At 36.4% G+C, this 22,921-nt stretch overlaps 1 protein-coding gene across 2 annotated transcripts in view; it reads left to right on the top strand.

Moving 5' to 3' along the window:
* The first annotated feature begins 1,095 nt into the window (after positions 1 to 1,095).
* Positions 1,096 to 22,921, top strand: part of TUSC3 (tumor suppressor candidate 3) — a 145,905-nt gene continuing 124,079 nt past the window's right edge. For both annotated transcript variants that reach the window (XM_011934895.1, XM_011934894.1), the window contains exon 1: positions 1,096 to 1,269. In XM_011934895.1, coding sequence (XP_011790285.1) covers positions 1,130 to 1,269 — 140 coding nt within the window. In that variant the 5' untranslated portion in view covers positions 1,096 to 1,129. The remainder of the gene's footprint in view (positions 1,270 to 22,921) is intronic.

The following is a 22,921-nucleotide window of genomic DNA, read 5'->3' as shown; positions in this document are numbered from 1 at the left end:
CTTAACTCAGGATAAGATGTCTACCTTGCCTTCTCTCTCCTTGGTGTATATGTGCCCAGTCTCTGTGAGCCACTTTTCCTTTTTCACTTGAGAGGAGAGGGGAAAGAAATTACTTTTCTCTCTGATTTCTAGAGTAGAGCTTGGTTCAAGTCTTTCTCTCCTGACCACTGATACTAGCTTGGTTTTAAAATGGCAGGGAATTTCTTTTTCTTGTAGGAATACAATGTTGTAGAGTTGTTAACTTCTCAGACTTGTTCAAGTAAAATGAATGATCTAAAGATAAGAGCCTTTTTTTTTTTTTTTTTTTTGGTAGAGACAGGGTCTTGCTATGTTGCCCAAACTTATCTTGAACTCCTTGGGCTCAAGTGATCCTCCCACCTTGGTCTCCCAAAGTGCTAGGATTAGAGGTGTGAGCCACCATTCCTAGCCTGTAAGAGCCTTCTATACAGAAGCCACAGTGCTATCTCCTCCCAAACCTCCCTAGGAACAGAATATTACTAGTAGCCCAGCTCCACCTGTGCTGCCTCTCAGTTACTGTGCCTCCCGGACTAGCCACCATACTGACTTTTACACAGTATATCAGTTTTTCCTATTTTTGACTTTAAGTCAAAAATTCTACTTTAAGTACTTTAAGTAGAATCATACAACACTCTTTTGTGTATAGTTTCAGCTTTATATGTGTGGGGGTGGTTGTGAGATGGTAGTTTTTGTTGTTGTTTTGTTTTCCTTTTACTGTGATGTTTGGCTAGAGTAGAGCAGTTACTATTTTGTTTTACTGGGCTTCCCCTTTCTTTGTCTTTTGAAGAGCAAGAGCTAACTTTTCTTGAGCCTTTTTTTTTTTTTAATGTCTGCCCCTATTGGCATTCTTGGATTGCTGACTTCTCTATCAACTCATGTGGGATATATAAGGCCAAAAGAAAACCCAACGTTAGAAAAATATGTGTCTTTTTCTATCTTTCTGGGAGCAGAAATACGGTCTTAGTTTTCTATAAACTTGGATATCATTAGGAAAAAGAAAAAACATTTTATGCATTTATATGAAATTCAAACAAAAGGACTTTAACTCTTTGTAAATGTAAATTTCTGTGTTTAATTGCAGAATCTTTTAGCTGAAAAAGTAGAGCAGCTGATGGAATGGAGTTCCAGACGCTCAATCTTCCGAATGAATGGTGATAAATTCCGAAAATTTATAAAGGCACCACCTCGAAACTATTCCATGATTGTTATGTTCACTGCTCTTCAGCCTCAGCGGCAGTGTTCTGTGTGCAGGTAATTTATGTATTTAAAAAATATTAAAAACTATTATCCATGGCTTACATATGTATTTTTAGTGTTCATTTGAAGATAAATGTATGTAAGATAATTAAACAGTTGTTTAATAGTCAAATATAATTGTGTGCATTTAAAAATAAGCTGAAAAATCAGTGTATTTTAGAAAATGATATGGATAGGCTAATATTCTTTTATTGTGGGCATGTAAAATACTCATTGACCAGTTGCACATATAGTCATAAAACTGGTTTATCATCTTTATATCCTGCAGGTTGCCTTCTAGGTCACTCAGTTACAGCTATGCTTAATGAAGTAGCCCCCTTAAATATAATCAATTTTTAATTTTTAATAGCACTCACTTTTACCTAGCGTAACCCATTTAATTTTTGATACTGCCAATGATTAGAAATTTCTATGCTATAGAAGTAAACAGTTTTAAATGAATGAAATATTTGTCAGGAGGAACAAATTAAAGAAAACTTTGGACAAGTATAAATACTTGTCTAAAAGTATGCAACACTTTTTTAAATGGAAATTTTTATTTTGAGATAATTATAGGTACACATCTTTTACCTAGTTTCCTCCATTGGTAACCTGATATAAAGCTATAGTACAAATTCACAAGTAGGGTATTGGCATTGGTACAGACAAATGCGGAACAGCTCTATTACTGTAGGAATACTTCTTGCCATTTAAAGTCACACCCACCCTACATTGTACTTCTTACCTGTCGAATTTGACCTCTGACCTCTGGCAATCACTAATCTGTTCTCCATTTCTATAATTTTGTCATTTCAAGAATCTTATGTAAATGGAATTGTATAGTATGTGACCTTTTGGATTTCGCTTTTAAAAATTTGCCGTAATTCCCTAAAAAAATGTCCAAGTTGTTATATTTCTCAGTAATTAATTTTTTAAATTACTGAATAATATTCCATTATATGGGTGTACTGCAGTTTATTTAACCATTCATTTGTTAAAGGACATCTGGGTTGTACTACAGAATGATACGAATTTCAAAGGGGCATCTGTTAAGTAACTGTGGTAGAGAAGTGGTCTTGAGATCTATTGTTACTGAGCCAGGAGAGCTGTGTAATCCATATGATAGTGGGCAGAGTGGACCAAAGAGATCTCAGGGTGACAACTAAGATGAAAAGGCAGAGAGGAGTTTCCAGAAATATTTTTCAAGAAAAACTATTCAAATTATATTTCTGAGTAGTAAATGAAGCCTCAGAGGGAGTTGTAGATGCACTGAGAAAGGCACCCTGTCATTTGTGGCCATCTTGTTTTTTTTTTTTCTCACCTGAATTACTCCTCCTGAGTCCTTCTGTGTCATGTAATTTTGGACCACTTCTGTAACACTGCTGTAATCTTTATAATTGTATGGGATCTTTGAAGAGTTCATAGTTACAATTTAAAAATCATAGGACTTGCCTTTGTGAGACTTCCTTGCTTTTTTCTTTATTTTTTTTAAAAAAGTGAAATTTTCTTCTAGAGTTAGCTTGCATTTAGATTCTTCAGTTGATTTTCCTTGCTTAAAGGCTGCTGAATGAGCTGTTGGCTTCCTTGTAAGCCCTTTTAGCAGATAATTCTGCTCTTCCTTCACACAGTCAGTTTATTCACAAATTTTGGAATTCAATTCTCACCTCCCTCAGTGCTAACATCAAACTCCTCAGCCAAATAAAGTTGTTAATTAAGACTACTCGATATAATTCTCACCTCCCTTAAGTGTTAACTCCAAACTTTTTTAAAAATCAAATTATACTGTAGGGAATATTCTTCATAGTTGCTAACTCTTTTAGATGTATTCTTCTACAAAATTGCTCATCTCTTCCAGGGTTTATTACAAATTCTGAGGATGAAATATCTTCATTGAAGGATATTACTATGGATCAGCAGGCTTAGGAAGAAAATTCACTGGAAGGGAAATAAAAAAACTTATGTAGAATCAAGCAAGTTGCTTGTATAACAGAACTTTTGGTGATGTGTTGAAGATTAATATATAATTGGACTCCAGTTAAATGAAAAATTGGTAAATTATAAAATATTTTAAGAATGATGAATAACTTATTATATTGATATATTAGATATTAACCAACATCCATTCTGCCCCAACAAATTAAAATTATTGTTTATTTTGTGTGAACTATTGGGGACACTATGTTAAGTCATTTATATATACAGTATATACATAGAGATATATATATAATCTTATGTGATTCTCATTGTGAGAGTTAGATATGAACAAAACTCGTTTTATAGATGATAATGTTAAAGCTGAGAGGTTATAATTTTTCTAAAGTCACACAGCTAATAGCTGTTCAGGGTTGGAATTTGTGACTCCAGAGCTATTAGAATTTAATGCTTTTCTTAAGTGCACATGTTCATTATTGTCCCTGTTCTGTAAACTGTAATTGTATCTTGTTTTTGTGTTCCTAACCAAGATTATTAGTGTTTTAGGGCAGTGATCCCTCTGCCAGCATATCCTAAACTCGTATGATCATGAAAAGCTTTGATTCAGGGGTGTGTCTCATGATGGGGACTGGTGAATTGAATACAGCTGGCTAAAATCAGGTGGAAAAGAGCCTATCACCCTTTTGTTTCATTACAGAGAGGTCATACCTCTCATCGGTTTAGAGTGTGAAATTAACAGATAAGGTGAAACTTGAGTATAGATAAAATTACCCTTGTATATCACTTAAAGCACTTGTAAGTATATTACTTTATTTGGGTTTGGTACTGTAACCCTTATAATTTCCTCTCACCTTTGATACTATTTCTTCATGGCCCTTAATTTTTAAGTTTCTTTTATTTATTTGACTACGTGAACAAGGTATTTCACCTCTTTGTCAAGACTGGGGAACTGTCATGCCGTTCACATGTTCTTTTTCTGGTTTGGCTAACATAAGACACGTTTCATTCTTGAGTGAATCATGACCAGTTTGGTATAAATGATACCCTCAAGTTATTGCTGAGCTATGTAGTTTAATTTTCTTATATTTTATATTGAAGGCATATGATGTAACTTCACTGTGTTAACTTTCTTCCTAGGTGTCTCTTCTTCAGACAGGATAATCCCAACATTTTTTTACTGTTTACCACAAACATTCATTATATATGTGACATTGAGGCATTCCTTGAATTCTTTTCTATGTTCTATATTTTTTCCATTTAAAGTCCAGCTGTAGTCTCTTCATCTTTTTAATTTCAAGCTTACAGAAAATTGAAACTAGTACAGTGGACAGCTGTGCTACCCTTTACAAAGATTCACTAATTATTAATGTTTTGCCACTTTGCATTTTGCTCTAAGTATAGATAAAAAAAAATCAGTCAAATATTAGCAAAAAACTACCTATGAGTTACATACATCATGGAATATTGTCCCTAAGTACTTCATTAATACATCTCTTGAGTTGAAGACTGGTGTGTGTGTGTGTGTGTGTGTGTGTGTGTTTTAAAAGACCCAGTCTTGCTGTGTCACCCAGGCTGGAGTGCAGTGGCGCGATCATGGCTCACTGCAACCTCTGCCTCCCTGGTTCAGGTGATTCTCCTGCCTCAGCCTCCCAAGTAGCTGGGAGTACAGGCACCTGCCACCATGCCCCACTAACTACTTTTTGTATTTTTAGTAGAGATGGGGTTTCACCATGTTGACCTGCTGGTCTTGAACTCCTTACCTCGTGATCTGCCTGCCTTAGCCTTCCAAAGTGCTAGGATTACAGGTGTGAGCCACCATGCCCGACTAAAGCTATTCTTCTATAATTAGAACACCATTATAACTTTTAAGTAAATTAATATTAGTTCAATGATGTAATCTTACTATATAGTTTATATTTAAATTTTACATTTGTCTCCAAAATGTCTTTTATTTCCTTCCCCCACCCCCATGCCGTATGAGATCCGTTCGAAGTTCATCTGTTACCTTTGATTGTTGCACCTCTTTCTTTTAATCTATAACATTTCCACACTTAAAAAAAAAGTCTGTGTTTTAATGACGTTGACTTTTCTTTTTTTTCCCTGAGGAATCCAAGCTACTTACCTTTTATGGTGTCCCTTGCTCTGGATTTGTCTGATTGTTTCTTCATGATTGTTTTCAAGGGAAGAGTACTATAGTGGTTAGTTGGAATACCTCTTATGGTATATTATCAGGAGGCCCATAATATTAGCTTGTTCATGTACCAGTGCTGAGATTGATCACTTGATTAGGGTGATGGTTGTCAGATCTCTCCACTGCACAGGGATATTGTTTTCACTTGTATTAAGTATTTGGGGAGATAAGTGGCTTGGGAGGAAGGATTCAGGGTGATCATGTGAATATCCTGTTTCTCAGAAGTAATGTTTTACCCAGCACTTGTAGCATTCATTGATAATCTTTGCCTGAACTTGGTATTACATTAGTGATTGTGAAATGGAGATTTTCAAATTCTGTCATTTCTTCTACATTAATTAGTTGTCATTCTTCTGTAAAGGCAAGCTTTGCCAACCTCACTTACCTTTTGTTTTGAGTATTCCAACTAAAAGATTCTTTTCATTCCCTAATCCATTACTACGATTATTCTTCAGGTTCAAATTGTCCTAAATTTGACCAGTGGAAACCAACCCCTATATCATGGCATATCTCCTTTAGTCTACTTTCTAGCACAAGATATTCTAAGCTTACTTCGTATGTTCTCTGCCGTGGAACTGTAATCAGCACTTTTTTCAAGGAGCCCTGGTTCCTCTTAGTAGAAAATGATATTTAGAAAGCAAAAGCTTAGCTACATGTATGCTTTACTGCTGAGGTAGTGTCATTGCTTTGAGGCCTTTTTAGTAGACAAAGCTAAGAGGTACGGTTCTGTGGGGATGTGCGTGTGTATGTAGATGTAGATATGTATTTTAAAATTATGACTTCAATTAGATATGTATTATTGTAGCGGAACATTGCATGTTTTCTTCTCTCTTCCCCTCATTCCATACTTTTATCTCCTTGGCCTGAGACATTAATACAGGTATAGCAGAATCTGTCTTGGTCCATAAAGAAGTCGTCTGGGGTAGTTCTCTCATCCATAACGACTCAGTGAGTTGAAGCTGATGTGAATGCCTCAGTGAGGTGAGGCTGAAGTGGTGTTATTGATGACTTCAGTGAAACTTAGTGATACATTTCTTACCACCTGTTGTAGATGGAATTGTTTCTTTCTAAAAAGATATGCCGAAGTCTTAACCCCCAAGTATCCCAGAATGTGGCCTCATTTGGAAATAGGATAGTTGTAGATGTAATTAGTTAAGATGAGATGATACTCAGGCAGAGCAGGCCTTTAATCCAATATGACTGATGCTATATCAGCGAAACAGTGCAATTTTTTTTTAGTAAATTCTATTTTATTACATTGTTATAGACACACAGGAAGAATGCCTTGTGATGGCAGAGGTGGGGAAATGGAATAATTTAGCTAGAAGCCAGGGAATGTCAGGTATTGACAACCATCACCAGAAGCCAGGAAGAGGCAAGGAAAAATTCTCCCCTTCAGTTTTGAGAGGGAGCATGGCCCTACTGATACCTTGATTTTAGACTTCTAGCCTCCAGAACTATGGGTTTTGTTTTGTTTAAGCCATTCAGTTTGTGATACTATGTTATGGCCACCCTGAGAAACTAATACACCACCTTTTACCTATGGGATGATTCTCACCATAGACAAAACATCCCACAGGGGATGCATAAACACAAGTCAATTATCCCTCTGGGACAGCTCCCCCAGGTATCTGAAGGCCAGCCTCATTTTAGAGAGATCTCTACAGTTATCTGAGGGCTATATGCTTCCATAAACACTTGAAGGTCTCTTATAACCCATTCCTAGGTATAGTTCATCATACCTAGTGTGGTGTTGGAGCAAAGACAAGATGGTATTAAACTTTTGCATGAGAAGTCCAGCCCTGGGGAGTGTATGTAGTGCCCTTGTGAAGTTGTGCTTACAATCACTGAGGTCTCACAAATGGGAGCTTCATCATAAGAAACCTAGGTTGGCAGTGCCTTCAGTGTAGCCTCTTGGCTGGCTGGTAGACTTTGGTTCCTCCAACTCAGTTTGATGAATACATTGTGTCCACAATCCTAGACAGACTGGCAGGGAGTAATTAGTCCAACCTGTCTTATTGTCTATGGCACTAACAGGCCATCCCTTGTTCCCTCCTAAGAAAGACTGAGCTATCGCCATGGGAGTGGGTCTGAGAAGAACATGAGAGAAAGGGTAATTGATATTTTGCATGGAAGCCGGGGTCTTCCATTAACACTTCCATAAATTCCTTCTTAAGATTAAGAAGAATGACAAAATTAGTTTAGACCCCACTGGTGGAAGATGGCAGATCCAGTAGTTGATGGTTTCAGAGAGCTGTACCAGTATGTTTTTTCATGTGAGGAAGTCTTCAAAGGTGGTTCTCAAAGACAGAAGATTTTACTATCTCTCCCTCTTCTTTACCTTCTAGGATCTGAATTTTCATCTTCACATACTAGAATTTTTGCTTGCCCTCATAAAATCAGTGTCTCCATCTGAGTATCTGTAACTTCATCTTTTCACCAGTTATCCCCTATGCACACCCAGATTATTAGATGTTCATCTGAAGAGTTTTAGTATGAAAGGTACAAGGGCCTTTCAGGGAAATTTATAGAGACTGATTATATCCTTCAGTTTGGCCTCCGTAGGCCACTGCAGGAGGGCTTAGTGTGTAATACACTCAGCCAAGTGATCGTTATCCTTATTAACTAAGACCATGTCAGTGAAAGAAGAGAACCCAGTGACTGAACCCAGATTAAATTTGATTTTCCTAAGCCTTTTTTTTTTCCAAAGCTAGGCTGCCACCCAGGGGATATATTGATTGAGTTTCCTCAAGGTAGCTGTCAGGTGGGGAAAGGAAGCATTATCCCGGAATGGTCAGGACAGAATCTTGAATTTCCAAAATAGATCTGAATAATGCCCACGTCTCTTGTACTGATTATTTCTTAAGAAGCAGCCAAGAAGAGATGGACTCTTTCTTGGGATAGGTGCGTTGAGTCACCAAACTGCCTGGTTAAGGTGTGTGGACAAAAAGAGGAGAGGAAGTCGAGTCACACATATTTTCATGGTAATTTTTGAGGTGGCTCAAATGCATGTTGCAATGCTGGATGCTAGCAGATGTTAGGGCATGTGGAATGACTGCTGAATACTTTACCTGTTGGCTTATGTTTTGGTGGCTTTTGTGGCAAAAGGCACGGTATTATTAGACTGTGAAATAGTTCAGAAAGCCAGAAATATGACATATTTTAATTTTAAAATTCATAATGGAATGGCTAGAGTTCACTAGCACAATGTACTCCAACACACTGTACTCTCACGGTGAGAGTACTTTAATAGTAGTAAGGTGCCAGTGGTAGCCCCAAGAAAAGGACAAAGGCTCATTAAACTCAATTTGCTAAGAACAGTTGGGTATGATGCCTTCACTAGCATGGCTCCTGCCCTGCAAAGTAAACAGGCCATTGTTTGATAAGAGTCTCAAGTCTAGTATTCATTGCAGCTTCTGCATAAAGTTCCACTAATGGAGCCAGGTAGCACTGGTGGTGATCTGGTAAGTGTAAGTTTAATCAGCAGCTTGATTCCCTATGGTTTTATCAGATTACAGGTTCTCACTGTGGGCATCTTTGTTAAGTGACCTCTTGGTGACAACTCGGCCTGTGTGATTTGTTGTCCAGAAGATTGATGTTTCAAAGAGAGAGTTGTCTTTATCTCTTAGTCTGTAGTCTTCCAAGCGGCAGATCATATGGTTAGGCCAGTGGCAATATTCAGTACAAATGTAGGAAGATTTGTCAAAGTGGGTCTTGGTCAGGACTGTGAGGACTTGACTGCTTTGAGTTCTGCCACTGAGCAGAACAACCACACCTGCTGTTGGTGTTACACAGCTGTTTCTGAGGGGGAACAGTCACAGCAGCCCATCAAACAGCATCAGATTTCAACTTAGCAGAATCATCAGTAACCCAGGCCCAGGCATTTAGGGAACTTCTGTGAACTGAGGGCTCCACTGGGCCATTGACTTTGAGTTGGGTGGCAGAGTTAGGGATAAAGTTTCCCACAAGAGATGGCTGCTGTTTTTTAATGTAAAACTGATGGGTGCACTTTGGGACGCCGAGGCGGGAGGATCACGAGGTCAGGAGATCAAGACCATCTGGCTAACACGGTGAAACCCCGTCTCTACTAAAAATACAAAAAATTAGCCGGGCATGGTGGTGGGCGCCTGTAGTCCCAGCAACTTGGGAGGCTGAGGTGGGAGAAAAGTGTGAACCCGGGAGGCGGAGCTTGCAGTGAGCCGAGATCGTGCCACTGCACTCTAGCCTGAGTGACAGAGTGAAACTCTGTCTCAAAAAAAAAAAAAAAAAAATGGATGGTCAAGTCAGCTGTGCTCTGAAATATACCATTTCCACAAGCAAAGACTGGTGGACGCTTCATACTTTAGTCATCAGATCCCAGTAGACCAACCCCAAAATAGAGATATTAGGCATTTATTTGTACTTGGTGGTCATGTCAGGCTGGTGCTGTCCAGAAATCAAATTGGGGTCGGTACGTGGAAGTCAACTCATATTGCCATAGGCATTAGTCAGCACAGTTATCAGTCATGGAGAGTGTAGTTTGAAGCAGTCATTAGGTTTGTCTGTCCCCAAAGATACAGGATGTGGTTTATTGGACATTTGCAGTGTAGCCTGTTGGATTGTTCCGTTTTCAGAGTACACTGATTTGTGGGCTGGTCTATATAAATGATGAAGAAGAATGCTCCAGTGGGAGATTAACTTATTTCAGTACCTAAAGAGTTCAGTAAGGTGCTGGGCCTTCTTTTTGGGGTCAAGTCTGAAGAGAGAACAGTTTTTGTTTCACTCCTTGAGAAATTGAGTGTTTGTAGTCTGTTCACATAGTCCCAAGACATTTTATTTGGTGCTATTGAGATATCGTTGCCAATCCAGTTTTCTTACTTTGAATGTGATTTGTTTTTTTGCCTTGTGGGCCAAAGTATGTTTTAACTTTTTTCACTGAAGGCTGATAATTTTGCTATACTATGTCTTACATTTGGCTATTCTGGGTTGCCTTTTTCAGGAACACTAAGAACTCTTCAGTATGTATATAGGGACTTTATTTTTAGAAATGTTACTGGATCGTAGTTTAAAATACCAGTTCCATTTCATTGTTTTTTTCTGCCTCAGGGACTCTAATTCTCCATGTTTATTCTTTTAAAACCTACCCCATTCCCTCTTAAACTTTTATTTTGTTTTTGTTCTCTTACCTGCTTTTAATCCTATTCTTAATGTCCTTTATTTATTTTCAGTCAACTCTGTTTTTCTTTGAAGACTTTGTAGTGCAGACATCATTTCTGCATGGATTCTGTTTTGCTTTTCTGAAACATACTGGTTTCCTGAGTCTTACTAACTGTGATGTAACATCTTTCTGTTTTTTATTTCCTTCTATTTCTAGTTGTTTAATTTCTGATTTGATATTTTCCGTCTTCAACTGCTTGTTTAATGATATTTACTTTAGTTTGGAGTATTTTGTTTCAGTTTTCTCCTCATGATTTTGTTTCCAGGGAAATTTTTTATGAGTTGAAGAATTTTGATTCTTTCTGATTTCTTTTTGTAGTAGTCTTGTGTAGATGCTATTGATCATTTCCTGCTTCTTAAATTTTTGTTTTCTTTCCTATACCATACCAGAAACCATAGTTTACATGTGGGTGGTGATGGCTAGACTTTTGGATGGCCTACTGATTTCTTAATTCAAATATGCTTTCTCCTCATAACGTGAAATAGGTTGAGTTCAGCAGGCTTATTTTTCTCCCCTGCTCACTTCTTCCTCCCTTCTCTTTTTCTTCCTCTCTCCTCCTCCTTGCAGTGGCATTTTCTGATTCTGAGATAATATATGTTTCCATCGGTCCCTTAATTTCCATGACTTCTCTGTTTCACTGTATGGCCAAGCCACTAATGCATGTCGGCTTCTTCTGAGTTGTCCCCCACTCCCCACAAAGTGGTGCGTTCTTAAGACTGCCACGTTTGTTCCCGTATACTTCCAAGCCCCTTTCTTTATGTTCCGCAGTAGCCACTGTTCTTCCCCACCATATAGACCTGTTCTCAGTGTTTTCCAATTCAACTGAGATTCTCTCTTTTTGGGGTGATTCCCACCCCACCCAACCCCCCGTATTTCACCTCTGCTAGGATCCCTCTTACCCGTTTTTCCCCATATAGTCTCCATCTTCCTATTCTTACATGGATTACTGAAGTTACCGGTGTTCATTTCCTCGCTTCCATTTACATTTATATTCTGTAGGCTTCATTTTATCCCAGTTATTGCGTTGGCATTAGTGGTTTTGGTTATGCTTTTTGTTTTGATTATGCTTTTTGCAGAACTACATGGTTTTTGGAGTTCTTTGTTATCATTATCCTACAGGAACTCAGTAATTTTCACATACAGTTTTAATCTTAGTAGGAGAAATTGGAATCTGACCATAAATAAGAAAGTTCTTTGAGGACAAACTATTTGTTTTCTTTTTTCTTTTTTTCTTTTTTTTGGAGACAAGAGTCACTCTGTTGCCCATGCTGGAGTGCAGTGGCGTGATCTCAGCTCACTGCAACCTCTCCGCCTCCTGGTTTCAAGTGATTCCCCTGCCTCAGCCTGCTGAGTAGCTGGGATTACAGACATGTGCTACCACACCTGGCTAATTTTTGTATTTTTAGTAGAGACAGGGTTTCACCATGTTGGCCAGGCTGGTCTCGACCTCAAGTGATCCACCCATCTCTGCCTCCCAAAGTGCTGGGAGTACGGGTGTGAGCCACGGTGCCCGGCTGAAGACAAATACTAGCATTACAGTGATGATAGTGATCATGTGTTAATGCTAGATTACATAATGTTCAGGGTTTCAGTGATGATCATGTGTTGATGCTAGATCACGTGATGTTCAGGGCTTTGGACTTTCTGTGTGCTTAGTAGGATTTTACTGAATGAAATGAATGAGAATTTTTTGATATTGATGAAAAACTCATTGAAAAGTTTCTTGATATACAGATACAGGAGTAAATATCATATAAAACAGTGCTTTATCTAAAAATGTTTTATTTATATAGGTTATAACTGAAATAAATGAAAAAATGACTTTTAAAAGTATAATCTTGGTAGCTGCACTTAATCATTTAAATTAAAGATAAAACTTTCTGCATTTTTATATCTAAAGCTGCAATAATTATATATAATAAGTCATACATTACAGTTTATCTTTGTATTATTTTTAAGCATTTGTCCTTGGTTTCCATGATTTCAGTTTATATTAGTCATTAACATATTAAATGATATATACTAGTTTTCATGGTCTCAGACTTTAGTCCTCAAATAATTTCTCTTAGATGCATAAGAATCATTTTGGGTTTTTTTTGACCCTTGAGGATGATTTAGTACAATCCAGTCAATATGAGTAAAACTACTTCAGATATGCCTCTTTCTTGTGATAGGTTGTTGTCTTTGTCACCGTAATACAATGAACAAAATACTATTCTTTTTATTTATCAAAAGATAGTGATTATCATGAGCCCATGCAGAAGAGAGTTAACATAGCAGGCCTGAGATTGTTATCCTTAGAAAGGGGAGCTCCCAAATTTGGCCCTTGCCTGCCGTATGGGAACATGGATTTTGGGAAATTTTCCACCCCTCCTTAGCTGAGAAGGGTGGTTCGTTGTCCCTGAACTGTTTACAAACAATGTGGTTAATGCTGAACACCTGCTTTTTTTGTGTGGGTCTGGAATTTTGCCACCTGCTATACAGAGGGCATCCACATGACCAACCTTCTTGGGCACTGAATGTGTAATGAACCTCCCTGGTAGACAACACTTTACATGTGCCACAACAGAATTGATCCTGTGTGACTTGACAGGGAGTCACTGTTGGAAATTTACCTGGTTCACTTCAGACTGTACCATGTGCCTTTTCCCTCTGCTGATGTGGCTTTGTGTCCTTTCATTGTAACAAATCTCAACCATGAATGTGACCGTGTGCTGATGCTTCTGAGTCCCCTTAGTGAATCACCAAACCTGGTGATGGTATTGGGGACCCCCCAATGCAGAACCATTGAATAATTCTGAAATGTTTTCTCCTGGTCTTGGCAAGAAGTTATATATTTAATATTCATTTTAGTTTTTATTTAGTTTTTCAAATCTGTAGAATAAGCCTCCCCCATCCCTTAAGCATCTTAAGTAGAACTAGGAACAAAAAGAAACCTTATTTTATAAACTTGTGGCTTTTTACTGTGGAACTGGATACTAGTATGGTGATATTATATCGACACTGGCATGTATTTTTGAACCATTTTTATTGAATGGTCACTATGTATAAATACTCTCCTGGATCCTAGGGGACATGATGGCAAACAAACTGACCTAGCTGCTGCTCTCATTATCTCAGAGTCTAGTTCGTAAATGTCATGAGGGGAAAGCACAGAGATTTATGAGAGGATCCTGGTTTTTCCTGTTAATTTATGTGTTCAAAAAGATTTATTTAGGGGAGTGATATTTGAAGTGTTAAGTTATACAGAAAGACGAGGAATTCGTAAGGCATGTTTATCTGCTCCCATTTACTAGACATAACTCTTTGCTGTGTATACAGAGTTTGTTACATGTATGGTGTGCCATGTGTGCTCTGTAGCTATAGAAAAGTTGGGTTGAGGCTGGGCGCAGTGGCTCACACCTGTAATCCCAGCACTGTGGGAGGCCGAGGTGGGTGGATCATAAAGTCAGGAGATTGAGACCATCCTGGCCAACATGGTGAAACCCCTGTCTCTACTAAAAATACAGAAAATTAGCTGGGTGTGGTGGCATGCATCTGTAGTCCCAGCTACTCGGGAAGCTGAGGCACAAGAATCGCTTGAACCCGGGAGGTGGAGGTTGCAGTGAGCCCAGATCATGCCACTGCACTCCAGCCTGGTGACAGAGCGAGACTCTCTCTCAAATGAAGAAAAGGAAAGAAAAGAAAAGGTGCGTTGAGAAGAAGGAAGGAATTTCACAGAAATCATGTATCAAGAGTAAGTCTAGTTTATGAAAGGAAATTAAACAAAATTTGGGTCTGGTGCAGAGAGTGAGAGGGGAAGAAACTAGAAGTAAGGTCTGCAAATGCAAATAGTCAATGAATTTTAAGGTAGATGCTGGACACCCCAAGGTTTGCATACCCATTTGCCATTTACTAGAGTCTTTGTTATGCCTCATGTTTTTAACATCCTGACAACTCTTGAGAGAGATTACTAGTATTGTCATGCTAAAAAGGGGAAAATAAACAAAGTATTTGTGACTTTCTCAAGTTTATACATTATAAAGTGGAAAGCCAGTCCACAAGTCCCGTTTTTCAGAATTCATGTGTTATCTGTGTTCTTTCTAGTTGGCCACATCATAATAATAGGTGTAGTATTACATTGTTTGGAAGTCATGTGAAAAGTGTTACGGTTATTTTATGTGTATCTAAAGGCCTTAACAAAAATCAAACCCAGACAAAAAGAGACACAAGGAAATTTTTGGAAGTGATGGAAATGTTTATGAACTTGACTGTGGTGGTGGTAACATGAGTGTATACTTATGTCTACACTCACCAAATTGTACCCATTGTATGCATTAATCGTGTGGGTTTTTTCATATACCAGTTATACCTTAGTGAAGCTAGGGGAAAAGAATAGTCCAAGAGCATTCCTTCAGTGTTTAGCGTAAGACATTCCTATGGTGCTCTGGCAGTTCATTAATAAAATTAGAGATGTCTGGAACAGTATCACTGGGTAGAAAAGTTGCTTGTAATGGAATTTTGTAGTATCAGAAGATAGATCTCTCTCTCCATAATGTGTAATTCATATACTCAGACTGTTAACTGGTTAATCAGTAGTCCAAGTAATAGTAGTCCAATTATTTTAAAAAACTATGTGAATCTCTATGCCTTTTATTCAGTTTTGCTGAGAATCTAAAACTCCTCAAAAAATAATCTTAAAAATAAGTTTGATGAGAAAAGTTAAAAAAATGAAGGTAAGTATGTGTAACTACACAAAAGGATTGCTGGCACACACTAAACCTCCTTGAATGTTTCTTGTGATGGCAATACTTTCAGTTGACCAGAAAAGACATAATCTCCATCTTTTGGGACACAGTTTCTATAATCTTATGTCTGCCTTTTTGATTGATTACAATAAAAGTCTTTAAAGTCGGCATATATTCTGTTCTTTACCACATGAAGCTAAAGAATAGACTTACTGGGAAATCCTGCAGGATTTAAGGTGTGGGTTAATGCTTTCCTCATTTTGACTTCTCACGTTTTACTGTATATATATGAATTTATTTAACATATTTTTTGAGTATCATGATAGTTCCTGGGCATGTTATCATAAACAAGGTTTACATAACTTTGTTGTTTTGTATTTATTATTTAAGATTATAAGTGTTACCATAATGGATTGAAGTATCTTGAGGCAGTGGCCTGTATGTTTTACCTCTTCCAAACATTGAATTAATTCACCCATTTATTCATTCATTTGTTAATTCTCTATCATTAGTTGTGCAAATATTAAATACATATTATGACCATATGTACTAGATAAATGATATGGTTTGGCTGTGTCCACACACAAATGTCACCTTGAATTGTTCCCATAATCCCCATGTGTTGTGGGAGGGACACAGGGGAAGGTACTTGAATCCTGGGGGCTGTTACCCCCATGTTGTTCTCGTGATGGTGAGTGAGTTCTTACATGACCTGATGGTTTTATAAGGGGCTTTTCCCCCTTTCTTTGGCACTCCTTCCTGCCGCCATGTGAAGAAGATGCCTTGCTTTCCCTTTGCCTTCTGTCATGATCATGTTTACTGAGGCCTCTCCAGCCATGCTGAACTGTGAGTCATTTAAACCTGTTGTCTTTAGTAGCAGCATGAGAACAGACTAATAGAGTAAGAAAACTTGTTAAAGGAACAATGTGTTAATTGATTTCCTTACTATTCTATGACATTATTCTTGGCATACCACATTTAAGCATTTATATGTTACTGTTAGTTTTTTTTTTTTTTTTTTTAGCATTTATATGTTACTGTTAGTTTTTTTTTTTTTTTTAAGGAGAACTAAAATTCCCTTGACTTTCAAAAGCCGAGTGCTAACTATGCATATTGTATACACTTCAACATATTTTATGTTCATGTACACTTTTGCTTTAAAATACGTATTTGGATCACATAGGTTACTATTTTCCAAGAAAGATCTACTTAGGTCTAATGAAGAAAATGGATGCATAGGAAACAGCTTTAAGAAACACAACCTCTTTATCTTATATCTAGTGAATTATTCAGTCAATTACAATATGGTAGTGAACTGTTGATTTCTCAGCTCTTCCGAGGCCTTGGGTCTATTTGATATATTTCAATATATTCAGCTGGGCCCTGATATGTATAGCACAACCAGAGGAGCAGCTGTGTTAGAAATCTTTGTGCACGGTGTTATCAGTTTATTTTTCTTCTCAGGGTACCAGAACCTTAAGTAATAGGTGAGTTCGCTCACTCCAGATCTATGTATATCACTGTCTGTAGAATTTTTTTTATTTGGGATTTTATTATGGCGTAAGTGCAATTCATTTTACATATATAACTATAAAGACATACAATGGTATTTTCATATGAATCTGCTATAAGAAGTTTGATTAACATTAAAAAGAGAAGCTATACTTCTTAAAACATCTCTTTAAAAATTATATTCATCATGGGAAATATATTGAATATGTAGAACTGTAGATGACATAGTTCTTTTTAGTTTTACATAACCTTTTAAAAAGCATTATAACATAAAAAATTGTAGCATTTAGATTAAGTGATTTTTTTCCCCCATAATAAAATACGGAGAAGATTTAATATAACACATTTAACAGAACAGTACCCTGCAGTTACTGCTTAAGCCTTCCTGTATCCTTTGACGCAGCGTGACTGCCCTCTTCAGGCTGCATAAGTACATATTAGAATTTACGGCATTCCCTACATTGGTGAAGTTAGGCCTTTACTACTACTATGAACTACCACAACATAATATTTTTTAGTTAATAGTGTTGGAAATGTAGTTGTTTTAGTTAAGTGCTTGGAGTATTTGTGGTTTTTAACTTCCAATTTCAGATGGTAGTGAGGTCAGAAGTGTGCTTATTGTTAGCACACATAATGTCTCATTTCGTTCATCAGTCCAGGCTGACAGAAACATATGCAAGGATCCTCTGAATTTCTTTATCTGTCATTAGTTAGGTTTTCTCTGTCCCCTATTAAACGTTAAGAAGTTGGGATATGGAGGGTGCATAAGGGATAATGGGATAAGCACAGGGTCTTTGTTATTGGGGCACATTTTTTTTTTCTAATGTATCTTTTGTACTGTGAAGAGATATCATTAATATTAAAATACATGTTCCTCGGGCTCCTTTATTTATTTTTAATGACATACAGATCTGTTTAGTGATCCTATTTCTACTGAATTACACACAGCAGAAAAAAGCCCCCATTTGCCTCGTCAGTGTTAAATTTTCTCTAAGCATTGTATTTGAGTCAAGAAAATGTAATTTGTTTTGGCTCCTGTGGAATTCTTTATTCTAGAATAAAGAGTTATTCCTAAGTATATTGTCTAGAAAATGTTGTTGGATGCTATGGCCTGCTAAGTTGCAATGGAGAATTTATGTGAAATAGTTTACATCTTCATTTACATAATATTTAATAGCCTCATATGTTTTCCCAGCCAGGCCATTATAGGAACATTGAAAGTGGTTTCCAAACCTTCATTTTCTTCTCCTCCAATGTATCATATGTAATGTTGTGAGATAGAGCATTCTGAAATAGTATTTTGCATAGTCTTCTTTCAGAAACACTTGTTTACTATTTACAGAATAAAAGCAGCATCCTATTTATCTTTCTACCACTTCCAGTCTTTATTGTCTAACCTGAAACTTACATTCTGTTACTTGAACACAGAATACGCATTTCAGACAGGGTAGTCTTTGTTTATACTGTGTCTGTTACCTTACTTTTCTCTCCCTGCCTTTCTTGCTTATTCTAAGTGTAGTCCTTCCAGACATACCACCATTATTTTCCAGTTTTTTTTTTTACGTTCATACTTTGTTGAACTGTTCCAGCTCACTATGATCTCATCCTCCTCTGTATGCTATATAACACCTACAATCTGCATTCCTCTTTGAAATATATATACCTTATTTATGTACTAGAGTGCGTATCTATTCTTTCCTCTAACCTCTTAAAGGTGGAGACTGTGAGGTATAGTTCTTTATTATTGCAGCACATATGAAAATGTTGAGTATAAATTTCACTGATGACTAAGATCTGGATTCTACATTTGTTACGAAATTGTCATTACTAACAAGATATCACATGATGATGTAGTCATTGTAACCTTTGAATCATGAACACTATTCCTTTGACAAACAGCATATGTTTGTGATAGTACAGATTTAAAATTTCATTTTTTCTTCCCCTCAACACCATAACTAGAGTAAAATAAATCTGCCTTAAAAGAGACATTATCCAGTGACATAAATCTGACTAAATGAGTTGTAGTAGACTCTCTAGAATTCAGAAATTCTAATGTGGTAAACTTAGCTTTAGGGTATTTATGATACAATGACTGGTTATGAAACTATTATTCATCATCAATATGATTATACCTTTATTAAATGCAGCTTCTGTACTAGATCCTAGCCATTGGACAATATGTAATAAGAACAGCTATGCATAAAATCAGTAGTGCTACACAGTCGCTGAGAATTTCTGTTTCAGATAGTTGCATCAACAAGTATTGTAGGTGTAGAGATTTGAAGTGACTTCCAAAGGAGAGGCAGTTTTTGAGCAAACTTCTGAAAGAAGGTAGGACATTCTCAGTGAAGTATTTCATGCACGTGGTTAGGAATGGACGTAGTATGTTCATGAAACACAGACTCTTTGAGTGTGGTATTTTTTATAAAGACATAGATTATGTAAGTTGTGGCTAAGGTATGGAGAATTTTGACTTTTATTCTTCCTGTTGTCTTCATTATGTAGGTAGTGGGGAACATTTTTGGATTTTAGAGCAGAGGCTGGAATCTACAAATTGGTTATTGGGAAATGAAATCTGAAAAAGAGTAATATAGAGTACAGAGTTCGAAGGCAAATTGAATTCATGCTCTTTCACTCCCCATTACTTTATCACATTTTATTTTTTAATTTTTTCTTAATTACATTTTAATATTCAATACTTGTATTATGTTAAAAGTTTTCAGATTGTAGTACTGTTCATATTTAACCCTCTTAAAACATAATATTTTAATCAAAACAATGTTATGTGCTTCTCGTTTATAAAAAAGAAATGCAAAAGAGGACCTTGCACTCATCTGATTTGCACACAGGTAGGCTAGGCCAGAGATGATCACTGTTACTGCTTTGTGATTTTTTTCTTCTGTTGTTTTTAAAAAATAGCTCTAAATGTTATTCTTATAACAACATTTTGTACAGTAAACTTATCTTTACATTCTTGTTATGACAGATGAAGACTTAACTAATCTCACCTTTCATTGCTTTTTATTTCTTCTTTTATCATTGTAACACTAAATAACATCTTTGTGTTTTTTGTTCATTATCTACAGATGATGTTTTTTGATTCCCTCATTTGTGATATGAAGATTAGCATGCATATTCTTCCCCATCACCTCTTCTTCTTCTGTTTTACCTACCAAATTCTGTTGGCTATCCTTCTATACTGTCATGTACATTCCATACTGCAACCATAATTATTTCATCTGTGCTCTGTGTATAGGTTGATTTAGAAAGTTAAAAGGGAATAAACAGCACTTACATTATTATTTCTGCATAAACAGCATCAATGGCAAAGTAGTAGGTTATTATGATTCCTTTTCTATAGCGCCATTGTTTATAACCCCTGACCTGCACAAAATAATATATTTAAATAATCTTTCTAGTCCGTTGATCAAAATTATGATACATTCCAATAAGCTGCATATTTGGACCTTGTCTCTTGTGTTTTTCTTTTTTGTTTTTATTTTTCCTGTTGTGGGAATAAATACGGTTTCCTTACTGTAGATTTAATGTGTTCTAGCTCTTTCTGATTCTAATGGTTATCCTTAGAATCTGTTCTTTTCATCTTGAAGTCTAAAATTCCTGTTCTAGTTTGTATTGGTTGCATCATAGCTTCACAGACTACAGCTTCTTTATATCTTCTCCCCGTGCTCCCTCACTGCGTTTCTAGTTGCCTTTTTTCCTCTCTTATAGTGCTCTATCATAGTATTAAGTTTTCTTAGTTTTTCATGCATACTACCTTTTCTATCAATTATATTTTAAGTTAATTTTCTAAGAATGTGGGGGCAAATTTCAGATTGCTTACATTTCCGTGAACATGTTTATTTCAAACTTACTTATTTGTCTCAACATGCAATTCTAAATAGAAAATGGTATTCTGAAGAAATTCTTCTATTTGCCGGTATCTAGTGTTGCTAATGATCAATCCATTCCCAATCTCATTGCTTGCCATTATTGAGGAAATTTTTTTCTCTGAAAACTTTTAGGATCTTCTTTTTATCCATGCTTTTTGGTATATCTCGATATCTCTCCAGGTTGTTCTTTTCTCATTTCTCTTGTTCAGAACTGGGAAATGATTTTAATTTGAAGATTTAATCTCCTTTAATTGTATTGTTTACAGAAACACCATTTTCTCTGTTTCATCTCTCTTCTATTTCTGTGACGCCTGTTTGAAAAAGGACTTGTTGGATTATATCTCTAGGTCTTTCTCCTTCCTTCATATGTCGTTTTTGTTCTGTGAATTTTATTCGACTCTGTCGTCTAATATTGGTGTTTTATTTGAGCAGTCATATTTGAAATCTGTATAAGTGCTCTTTTACTATCTTTGTTCCTTTTTTATATTATATATATATATATATATTTTTTTTTCTTCTGTGAATACGTCTGAATAAAGCAGCCTGCATGTTTTCACTGGGTATGTCGACAATACAAAGGCCTGACTAGACCTGGGCAGATTCTAGGGGTTGTGTGTGCGGGGACAAGCCTTAAAGAATAAGATGACTCCTACTGAACAAAGCATCATCTTGTTATCACTTACCATAGAAGCAGTAATTTCCTTAAACCTAGTGTTTCTCTCCTGTAACAGTCACCTGTATGTACAGGAGTCCATGAAGAACTCTTTGTGTTACCCTTTGAGACCTGGGGGATAGGGAACTGGTGCAAATGAAGATGAACTAATAAAGTCCCTTGTCTCTGACCCAGGAGTCTCATGTCTTCTGCAAGCATCCATGAAATAGTAACAGGCTAGCTTGTTAGCTTGCATTATATATGTGGTAAAATCTCAGACCGTGCACAGTTCTTGACAAATACAGTATCTTTTTTGACAGAATTTTTCTAAGTATGTTAGTTACAGTTCCACTTTCTTTATAATATTTTCTGATTGTTCTTGTAGAGTCTGCTTGTTTTGGGAAGTTTTTAATAAATCACATAAGGTTTTCCTCAAATACATGGTTTTTTGGGGGGTCAGTGGGTGAAGAGTAACATTGGGACTGGTTGAGGAGGGTGCAGAAGTTTGGTCTACTACTGAGTATTAAGAAGTTTAATTAAGACATCTATTTTTAGCTGCTTGTTTTTTTTAAATCTCCAGACTCTGCTCTTCTGAATCTAATGTTTTTCTAGCTTCTTATTGCACTGTAATCTCCTTTGAGAGTCTAACTTCCTCTCAAAACTTTTCACCAGCTTTCTGTTTTTCAGATGTTTGTGGAAATCTTTCTGCTGCTGTCTCTGCTCCAAGTCCTTTTGTTATTGCTAGATTGTACCTTCTTATTTACTTTCATTTTGGGGAGGGGAAGGAGATAAACTCCAGAGAATAGTCAACAATATTGAAGAAGCAATTTTATTTTTTAAAAATATTTCAGCACTAACTTGTTGCTTCTTATTTCTATTACCATATTTACATCCTCCTATAAATGCCACTTTTCTGTTTCTATTCTCTTCCTACATCTAAATATAAAGTTTTATCATCTGGAAAATTAGCAAAATATCTAATAAAAATGTGTTCAAAATAGAAGCAAATATCATCTTAGAGAAGGAATGTTTATGGCAGCTAGTTAAGCTACAAAGAGAAATCTTTGCTTACTGTTGGTTTGAATGTAAATGCATTTTTAGATAAATGGAATGAATAAGGTGGAGTATAATTATTTTCAATTTTACAACTACTTATGAATTTTGCTTTTCTGTTAAACTAAGTTGCAAATATTCTTATAAATTGGTCTTTGCATTTCACTAAACATTATTGGTAGATTTAATTTACGTGTATAGGGAATGCTGCAAAATGTTTTTATTCCCTAGAGTAAGAGGTGGCAAAATTTTTAGTTCAAGGGCTAGGCTTTGTGGTACATGTAGTTGCTGTGTTGTTGTTACAACTTTGCCCTTTTAGCACATAAGCAATATGTAAATGAATAAATGTGGCTGTGTTGCAATGAAACTGTATTTATGAACATCAGAATTTGAATTTTATGTAATTCTCACGTCGGAATACTTTTTTTAAAAAAATACATTTTAAAAACTATGCTTTGATTGCAGTCTATACAAAAAGTGGCCAGTGCTTGTCCTCGGGTTGTCTGTTTT

This window comes from Colobus angolensis, unplaced genomic scaffold (genome assembly GCF_000951035.1).
Source record: "Colobus angolensis palliatus isolate OR3802 unplaced genomic scaffold, Cang.pa_1.0 Scaffold14, whole genome shotgun sequence".
NCBI lineage: Eukaryota > Metazoa > Chordata > Mammalia > Primates > Cercopithecidae > Colobus > Colobus angolensis.
The sequence above is the reverse complement of the archived record's forward strand: the minus strand, read 5'-3'. Positions and strand labels throughout refer to the sequence as shown.